The sequence below is a fragment of the Hemitrygon akajei genome, chromosome 6 (genome assembly GCF_048418815.1).
Source record: "Hemitrygon akajei chromosome 6, sHemAka1.3, whole genome shotgun sequence".
Classification (NCBI taxonomy): Eukaryota; Metazoa; Chordata; class Chondrichthyes; order Myliobatiformes; family Dasyatidae; genus Hemitrygon; species Hemitrygon akajei.
The window spans coordinates 101,017,012-101,026,846 of NC_133129.1; the positions used below are offsets into that span (position 1 = coordinate 101,017,012).

The 9,835-nt window shown below is 52.7% G+C and overlaps 1 protein-coding gene across 1 annotated transcript; it reads left to right on the top strand.

Moving 5' to 3' along the window:
• The first annotated feature begins 329 nt into the window (after positions 1 to 329).
• Positions 330 to 9,452, top strand: LOC140729359 (claudin-7-like). The gene is made up of 4 exons (XM_073049016.1): positions 330 to 755; positions 4,466 to 4,630; positions 7,952 to 8,036; positions 8,455 to 9,452. Exons 1-4 carry the CDS (start codon positions 533 to 535, stop codon positions 8,618 to 8,620), a joined length of 639 nt encoding a protein of 212 aa, XP_072905117.1. The 5' UTR covers positions 330 to 532; the 3' UTR covers positions 8,621 to 9,452.
• Positions 9,453 to 9,835: the final 383 nt, after the last annotated feature.

The window sequence follows — 9,835 nt, forward strand, 5'->3', positions numbered from 1 at the left end:
TCTCGGGTCTCGGTGGAATTCGGTCGGAGGCGAGGGGCGCCTTCCTGGGCTGAAGGAGAAACCCCCTCAGCCGGACTCGTTCACTCCCACCCCAACCCCTGAATCATCGGCGAAACCAGATGATTCGGGTCACCGTCACGTGGCTGACACCCGTGGGATCCGGGCTCTAAACAGCGGCGGAGTCTGAAGTTCAACAAATCCGTAATATTATGGGAAATGTCGGCAGCGTGTTTGTGTGATTTTACGGTTGTTTTGTCTGTTACGTTGGCTGAAACCACGGGAGCGCGCAGTGGATGCCTTCCGTGTCGAAACTCGGGCGGTTTCCCAACCGAAACCCGACGCGCGTCCCCGAGGAGGCGGGGCGCGCCCCCGCGGCCTCCTGTTAAAAACAGGTGAAGGTGGGGCCGTTCCAGGTAGAAGAGAGCGGCGTCGGGACGCGACAGGTCAGGTCAGAAAAGGGTCGGCTCCAGCACTCCACAACTCACCGTCAGCTCGTTGATTTCAGGTTAATCTCGGCGCCGGTAGCGAACCGATGGCCAACGCGGGGCTGCAGATTTTGGGGTTTGTCCTCGCCTTGCTCGGCTGGATCGCCGTCGTGGCCAGCACCGTCATGCCCCAGTGGAAAATGTCGAGTTACGCGGGCGATAACATTATCACGGCACAGGCGGTGTACCAGGGACTGTGGATGAACTGCGTGTATCAGAGCACCGGACAAATGCAGTGCAAGGTGTACGACTCCATCCTGGCGCTGGGAGGTGAGCGAACGGCGTCGTGCCGCTGTGGGACAAGGTTTGGACCCGCTTACGTGGGTCCGTGCCGGGGTTTGCAGTGGAGGGGTAAACAATGAGGCAGGTCTGTTTGTTTGCACAAGATCCCCCTGGCGGTTAAACAGCCCTCATTTACCCCCCCCCCCCCACACCCGCGGTGTTGTTTTACCCAGACACTCCTCTAAATTGAAGGTGGCAAGTTACCAAACTAAGGCCCCGGTGTGATCTTGTACTCTCCCGGAGTCCCCCCCCCCGCCCCGAGTCTGGGAATGAAACAAAGAAATCTGCGATCCGGGCGGGCACCTATTCTGTCCCGGGTCCGTCCTGTCTGCGCCGAGCCCGATTGTTCAGAAATCGGGAAAGCTCTCTGATTTTTGCAGACGCGTTCTGTTAAGGCATTTTTTCCCTATTTATTTTGTCTTATCGCGTTGGTTAAATTTACACAACTGTTGATAAAAGCGCTTGAGGCCAGATTAGGATTGAAAATAAACCGCAGGTCCTTAACGGGCGTTCGCGGGAGAGCGGAGCTGGATTTGGAGAGGAACTTCTCGGGGCCGGTGGGTGGTGGTGTTACCTGTCCCTCTAAGGATTTGGGTTGGGCGGAGGGGAGGGGAACTATGTACCGAGAGGGTCCTGGCTGTTGCGTGTTGGTTCCGGAGACACTTAACCTCCGCCCTCCGCTTTCCTGGGGCTCTGGGTGTGTCTCCGACAGGTAGATCAGAGCAAGATTCCGGTCTCGTCCGTTCCTCGGTTCCCTTCGCGTCCCCACCCGCGGAAAATGATTTCCTCCCCCCTCCGAGTTTCTTTCTGCGGAGGGTAGGTGTTTAGGCAGAGGGGAATGTCTCCTCGTTTCCTGTTTGATTTGGGGGTCCTGTGACCCTCGGCCACACCCCCCTCCCCCAAGCTCATTTGCCCCATAACTGAGAGACAGCGAGCTGTCCCCGCCCCAGCCCTGGACCCTCTTGCTGAGGCTCCTGAACTGTTGGAGAGAGTTTCTGTTTTGAGAGAGCGGGAGGGGGTGCAGAGTCCGACTCGGACGAGGAAATACCCCGGCGGCCCGCCATGCGGTGGGGAGGAGGAAGGGTTCAGACCCGCCGCAGGTGCGGAGCGCAGCCGCTCCCGGGCCGCCACCTCGCGGACGGTTTCAGTAAAGAGTTTACCGAGCTGGAGACCCGGGGGACAGCGGCTCTTCTCCGGCCCCCGCAAGGTGGGGAGTGCGGAACAAGGAGAGGAGTCACTTCTGGAAAGAAATCTCAAGTATTTCTAGATTGCGATGTCTGAGGCGGAGATCGAGTGGACAGCCAGATACGTTTGTTTTTCTCAAAGCAGAAATGGCTAATCCGAGGGAGGCATTATTTTAAAATGATTGGAGGAAAGTTCGGGGGGGTGGGGAGAATTTAGAGGGACTGTATATTTGTACACCAAGATTGGTGGGTTCATGGAACACACCGACAATGAGTTGTGGAGGAGGAAGACACATTGGGGGCATTTAAATCGGAAGGTGGATGAAAAAAGCTGGAGGAAAGGCTTTGATTGGTTTTGGAGTAGGTTAAAAGGTCATTGTGGGCCGAAGGGCCTGTACTGTGCTGTAATGTTTCTAAGCACCCCCCCCCCCCATTTTCTTCCTCCTCTGACAACTCTTTGCAGCTGTACATGAACAAGACACGAGGTGTTAATCTCTGATCTGATCGCCTTCAGATTATCTATCCTGCAGACGTTGAAACACAGGGAAATGTGTCACAGAGCTTGGGCCTCCGACCTCCTGTCCCCCGCTCGGACTGGCAGGTGCTGGAAGTCTGAGGAATTCCACAGGATGGGCAGTGTTAATTGGGGGGGGGGGGGGGAGGTAAACAGTCAACATTCCACGTTGAGATGGCATCCTCCATAGATGCTGCCTGACTTGCTGAGTTTCTCTCCGGCATTTGGTTTGATTGGAAGGTGCCCGTTCCAGTTGTGTGAAGAGTTAGGTGTTTGTACCTGCCGATTACTACCCCCACTGTCCCTCTTGCTTCGTGTTGACTGTGGAAGGTTAGCTGGTTAACCAGGAGCGACGTGTAAACTGGCAGTTAGGCTGTGACCACATGGTTCCCCTTGCCTAGGTTCCACTTCCTTCTATAGCAAACCTGCAGCCCCAGGTAATCGGCTTCAACGTTAACCCACTCGCAGGTTAACCAGGGGTATCTGTCTTCCTCAAATTTGGAGCTGTTGTGGAGTGAGATTGGGGAAGAGAATGCAGTTACTTCCTGTCCTGAATTTTTAAGGGATAATCTAATGCCATTGTGGTTAGGTTTTTAATTTCCTGGTTTTTTTTGTTGTTGACTGGGTTTAATTTGCATGGGGTGTGATTTGAATTGTTCTCTAGGCCAGTCTTGCCCTTGGTTACTTTTCCAAAGGCACTGCGTCACCTTTATTTATAGAGTGCCTGCTTAGACGAGGGCTGTTCAAACTCTTGTACTAGACCGATGTGGGTACATATTTCCTCATTGATGTGGGATGCCGTTCCCCTCTGCACCATCTCTTGGAAGACCCTTAATCTGCTCTTTCCCAGAGATGAGGCAGTGGAATAGCAGCAAGGTTAGCGAGGTGCTTTACAGCATCGGCGATTGGGGTTCAACTCCTGGCCGTGGAGGTTTCCTCCCACACTTCGTTGCTGTATTGCCAGAAGAAGGTGTCACACGCAGGCTGCCCCCCCCCCCCCCCCCCCCCCAGCACAGTCTCAGCCGTCAGAGCTGGTCATTGACGCAGTTATCTCCTTTCATGGTGACACCACTGATCTGTCTTCCTTCTGGTTGGAGGCCAACAGCAGAGGCCCTTTGGCCCATCTAGTCCATGCTGAACTAGTAATCAGTCTAAAATCTGCATCTGGACTACAGCCCTCCACACTTCTCTTAAACGTTGCGATCAAACCCGTGTCCACTGCTCTTGCTGGCAGCACCTTCTCAGTGAAGAAGTTCCCTCACGGGCTCCCCTGAAGTATTTCACCTTTCAGCCTGACCTGTAGCTCCTAGTTGCAATCTTGCCCAACCTCGGTAGGACGGGGGGGGGGGGGGGGGGAGTTGGGTATCGGGACCATCCCCTGCATCCTTGTGGGAGGGGGCTGTAAGCGGGCACTAAATTACACAAGGCGTGCCCTTTCTGGATTTGGGGACGGAGGGACAAACAGACATGGGGTAATGGGTGTAAGCAGATTGTGTGGGCTGTTGTGGTCCTCCTGTGCTGGCAAGAGGTTCCTGAGAATGATCCCAGGAATGGAAGGGTTAATGTATGAGGAGTGTTTGATACCTCTGGGCCTGTACTTGCTGGAGTTTAGAAATATGAAAGGTGGTGATGAAATCTCATTGAAAACTACTGCATATTGAAAGGCCTAGATGGAGCGGAGTCTCAGAGTAGAGGGACGTCCCTTTAGAACAGAGGTGAGGAGGAATTCCTTCAGCCTGCGGGCAGGGAATCTGGACTTCAGGTGGCTGTGAAGGACATCGTTGGGTATATTTAAAGTAGAGGTTCAGAGGTTCTTGATGAGTGAGGCTGGAGAATGGGGTTGGGAGGGAAAATAAATCAGAGTGACAGAACAGACGAGGGGCCGAATACCCTGTTTTTTTTTTTCTTGCCTTTATGACCCATGAGGCTCCATTCCACCCCCTCCCTGTGCGCCCGGTGATCCCTCATCTGGGTTCTAACAAGTTCTCTTTCTCTTCCAGCTTCGCTGCAGGCAACCCGGGCGTTGATGGTGGTGGGCATCGTGGTGGGTGTCCTGGCAGTTGGCATCAGCACCGTGGGCATGAAGTGCACCAACTGTGGGGGTGACGACAAGGCCCGGAAAGCCCGCATCGCCATGGGCGGGGGCATCGCCTTCATCCTGGCAGGTGAGAACTGCCCCTGGGTCCCATTCTGCACCCAGCATGGGAGCCTCCTGCCAGATTTGGGGGTGGGGTGGGGAAAGGGGTCTGGTGGGACAGAGGGGAGGGGGTGCAGCTTTACACCCCCCAAGTAGTTCAGATTCATAGTTTATTTATTGGACTAGATGGGCTGAATGGCCTGCTTGTAGTGGCCTATGAAAAGTACAGTTTGTGCTGACTGCCAAATGCCCCAGGGGTGTGTTTTGACCTCAGGACCCGGTGGCCTTGCTGTTCAGTGAATTCTGGCCACGTGCCTCCTGCCCGCACGGACCCCCACCTCAGCTCCAAACCAGGTGCGGAGGAGGGTAATCCCGCCGCTGTCTGTGTGCCTTGGCCTGTCATATCCATTGTGGGGTTGGGCCATTTGGCCCATCAAGTCTGCTCCACCGTTCCATCATGGCTGATTTATTACCCTTCTCAACCCCATTCTCTTGCCTTCTCCCTGTGACCCTTGGTGCCTTGACTAACCAAGAAGCCAATAACCTCCATTTAAAAAATACCAATGACTTGGCCTCCACAGTCATCCGTGGCAATGAATTCCACAGATTCACCGTCCTCTGCTCTAAAGGACATCCATCTATTCTGAGTCTGTGCCCTCTGGTGCTAGATGCCCACTGTAGGAAATACCCCCTCTCTCCAAGGCTTCCACTCTTCAGTGGATTTCAATGGGATCCCTCATCATTCTTCTAAACTCCAGTGAGTTCAGGTCCAGATCTCCAGCAGCTGCACACTCTTGGCTGTCTCTGGATTCTCCTTTTGGGGTGGGGGGTAGACTGCCCTGTATCCTCTAATGGGGGATGGGGTGTTGCTCCCCAATATCCTTGATCCAGGCGCCAGCATTCCAGGGATTAATATGGATGTCAAAGTTTACCGGGAAGAGGTGGGGAAATGGCGCTGAGCAGGGAGGTAATTCAATCATGATTGAATGGCAGAGGCCTTGATGGGAGCCGTGTAAATCTGCACCCTGCTTCATGGGACCCTTTCTGTCTTTCATCCCAAGTCAAGTCCTAAGCGCCTCAGTGTGATCCCTGCATCGTTCCAGAGTGAACACTGCCTTGTCCTGTCCTGTTTTGATGGACCTTTCCCACAAGCTGTTTCCACCCCACCCTTCTCTGACCTTGGTTTACAGAGAGCCCAGCGCTCTCCCAGACCACTCCCCTCCCTCTCTTTCGAAACCTGTTTTTCTCCCCCCCCCCCCCCCCCCCCCCCCACAATCAGCAATTTGCCCCACTTTGCTGGACTGGTGGTCCTGCACCTGCACTTGATGATTTCCCCTCGATGTTCCTCGTGTGAACTGGACACCCATAGTGGGGGCGGGGGGGTGGAGAATAAATTTCCCTTTCACTGAAAGACTTACCCTCCCCTTGGGTTGATCTTGTGGACATTGAAACATCGAGTGTGGTGTTTGTGTTGAAACGAACGCAGCCTGTGGATGTGTTGGGCCAGCCCACGAGTATCACCACACAGTCCCGCACCAACATAGCCCCTGCACAATGGAACAACCCAGGAACAGGCCCTTCAGCCCACAGTGTTGTGCTGAGCCAATTCAATTGGTAATCCAATGACCAACTAATCTCTTCTCCCTGCACAACCTTCCATTTCCTGCACATTCATGTGCCCATCTAAATGTCTCTTAAACCCTCTGTCACCCTCTACCACCACCCAGCCGCCACCACTCACAAAAATTTACCCCTCACATCTCCTTTAAAATTGCTCCCTCTTGCCTTAAGTGCCCTCTGGTATTAGACATTTCCTCGCTTGGGAGGGAACAGATTCTCTGTACCTCTCAAGCTTATAAACCTCCATCAGATCTCCCCTCGGCGTCTTCTGCACCCTCCCCAAAGTCTCAACGTCCTTCCTATAGTGGGGGCAACAGGAACTGTGTGCAGTACTCCAGATGTGGCCCAACTAGAATTTTATCAAATTGCAACGTAAAGTCCTGACTTTTGAACTCACTGCCTCGACTAATAAAAGCAAGCCGCCTTAACCACCTTATCGAACTGTGTGGGTGCCTTCAAGAAGCTGTGAACTTGGGTCCCAAGCACCCTCTGATCACCAAGTCTGTTAAGGATCTTGCCCTTAGCCGTCTCCTTGCAAAGTGCAAAACCTCACATTTATCTGGCTTAAACTCCATCCGCCATTTCTCAGCCCATATATACAACTGATCTATAATCGCACTATATTCTTTACACTACTTACAGCTCCACCACTCTTGCTAAAATCTACAAACTAACCCACCCATCTTCATTTTCACCCAGGTTATTTGTGTACATCACAGACAGCAGAGGTCCCACCACAAATCCCTGCGGAACTCCACTAATCAGAGACCCGCAGCTTGAATTAGTTCCTCACCCAAGACCCTGTCTTTCATGTGTGAGGCAGTTCTGAATCCAAACAATCCATTCTTCTTAATCTTCTGGATGAGCACAGCCATGCTGGCTACCCATAATTATTAGGCTGTGGGTTTCCAAATACTCATATCATTAAGATTCCTCTCCACTGATGTGAAGGTCCCTAGTTCCCTTGAATAAAGGAACAACATTGTCTACCCTCCGGTTCTGCAGGACCTTGACTGTCTAGCGAGGTCACACAGATATTGGTTGAGGCCCCAGCAATCTCATCACTTGCCCCTATCAATAACCTGGGCTATAACCCATCAGGCCCTGTGGACTTGCCCACTTTAATGGGACCCAACGACCCCCTCCTTTGCTTTGAAATACCCTCCAATATTAATAGTCTCAGCTCTTGTCTCTCCATTCCCCCACGTTCTTAGTAAATACTGATCGTTCAGGACCTCGACCACTTCCTCCGCATCCAAGCAGATGCTCCCCTCTTTACCCTTGAGTCTCTCTAGTTATCCTCTGCCTCTTGATGTATGCACAGAAGCCCTTGGGATTTTCTTTGATAGATCTTGCCAAGGACTTTTCATAGCCTCGCGATATTCAGTGGAGCAGGAGCCCCGTTCCTCCCTCCCCACCCTCTCTCACATACACAGATCGGCTGCCTCTGGCTCGGGCATCGGTCTGATCCTTGTTCCGAGTCTTCCCTTGCTTTCTAGGATTGGGACTTTCCACCCACGTCCCTTAGCCCTTTTAAATTCCTGAGGTTGACTCTGTTTCCCTCTCCCTCCCTCTCTCCTCCAGTCTCCCCCACCCCATGCTCCTGTTTATATTTCAAAGTGTCTTGTCTGCCCTTTGGCCCTTCTACTCCCTGTGGGGAGGAAATTGAGAGAAACTGTCACAACTTGGTAAGGATGTCACCCTGTACCCTCTTGCCTCTCCTCCACAGGTCTCTGTGTACTGATTGGCGCCTCCTGGTTTGGGAACCAGATTGTGAAAGACTTCTACAACCCATTCACCCCTGTCAACACAAAGTAAGTCCTTCCTGATGACTGCACGGTGGGGAGGGAAGGGAAGGGATGCTTGAGGTGGCAGGGTTTTGGAATTTAACCAGTCATGTCCCTGTGGGACTGGCAACCTCTTGCAAAACTCCTTGGTGCCAGGCTGGTCTGTGTTCGGTGCCTGTCCCTGTCCCACCAAGGGCCTGGGCTGCAGGTGTGGGAGATGGGGCAGAATCTATACCAGGGTGGGGGGGGGGGGGGGGTACTTCAGACAGTAGTCTGATAAGAGTGGGAACCTGAGGTGTTTAATTCCAGGTTAGCACACGTATACAGGGTGAATATTGGGGAAATGGGAAGGACCCCAGATGGGTGAATGGCTCCCCACGATGGGATTGTGGTCTCATTCTGTGCCTCCAATGCTGAACGGTGCTGTGACATCATTTCCTTTCAGGTACGAGTTTGGGTCTGCGATCTTTGTCAACTGGGCTGGGGCGGCCCTGGTGCTGATTGGCGGTGGGATGCTCAGTTGCTCCTGCCCCGGTAAGAGTGGCTACCCCACGTCCTACCCGAAATCTAAGGCTCGCTCCAAGGCCTCCAGCAACAAGGAGTTTGTGTGAGGACCAGTTGGCGTCGCAGGTCGGGGGTCGTTTTTGAAGAGGAGTATCTCCATGAACTGTTGATCAAAAGATTCTGTGGCGTGCTGAATGAAGAAGGAATTTTTGTGAATTTAAACAGAACGTTGTACATTTTGTGCTTTGATTTATTTTAAACATTTATCTTGTGGATTTTTTTGTTTAGAGTTTTTTTAAACTGAGGGGAGGGACTGGGGTTTTGACAGATTGTGATGGTTTAAGTTTTCCTGCTTCGGATAGCTCTGGATGAGATCTGATTCTGGAATTTAAAAATAATAATGTGTTTGGGAAGGGTACTCGAGGGATGAGTTTCAAACTGAGAGACTTGGCAAGCTAACTTGGCCTTGGCACCGTGCTGTGTCTGAACGCATCTTTGGGAGGAAGTGTGGCCGATCTTCGTGCTAGGGAAAAGGACAGACCAATCCTGATTCCGTTATCTTGAAACTGGCATCCAGCTGATGGTGACTGTTCTCCCTCTCACCAGCCTCTGGTACCCGATCCTGCCCTCAGCACTTCCAAGATGGAACAGTCCAGTCCATTATCCACTCTGCTGAGGGAGAGAATCTCTCCCGGGGATAATGGAGGGTCCATTTGGAGAGTGGGGACCGCATTCTTTCTCCCTGCCCAATCCTGCTCCTCTGAAAGGTTACAGTTCGTGACCTGTGACATTCCGGGTGGGGTCAGATTCCTTCAGTGGAAGGCGGGGTCTGTCTTGCCAATACTCCCGCCTATACTTGAGGGGTTTTAAAGAGTTATCTGGTTTTATTTAAAACATGTGCATGTACATTTCTTTTCTTAAATAAAGTTCATAATCTGCTGGTGTGGTGATGATGTGAGTTCTCTGCTTGCCCTGGGCAGGGGGGGATCTGCTGTTGGCTCTGCCCTTGTCCTGACGGGCAGATGTTGGGGATTGAGTCACCACTCATCTCTTGGTAGATTGGGGGGAGCATGGGTGGAGTCCCTGGCTTGGAGGGGGAGAGACTCTTGGGACAGAGGGAGACGAGACAGAAAGACTCGTACTCTTTCCAGAGATCCTCTGCATGTTGAGAGGGGGAGAGAGTGTCAAGACAGTCTCGAGAGTCGTGATCAGCGGAGGGGGAAGGGGAGAGAGACTCAAGACAGATGGGGACTCTCCAGTCAGATTTTGGGGGGGGGGGGTGAGAAATAAGGATACTCTTGGCAGGGACAGAGTGGGGGGAC

Bases quoted from the DNA above. Each gene is read 5' to 3' on its own strand.
- LOC140729359 (XM_073049016.1), top strand. From the start codon at position 533: ATGGCCAACGCGGGGCTGCAGATTTTGGGGTTTGTCCTCGCCTTGCTC. The intron at 4,631-7,951 runs GTGAGAACTGCC...TCTCCTCCACAG, and splicing joins CATCGCCTTCATCCTGGCAG to GTCTCTGTGTACTGATTGGC. The intron at 8,037-8,454 runs GTAAGTCCTTCC...ATTTCCTTTCAG, and splicing joins TTCACCCCTGTCAACACAAA to GTACGAGTTTGGGTCTGCGA.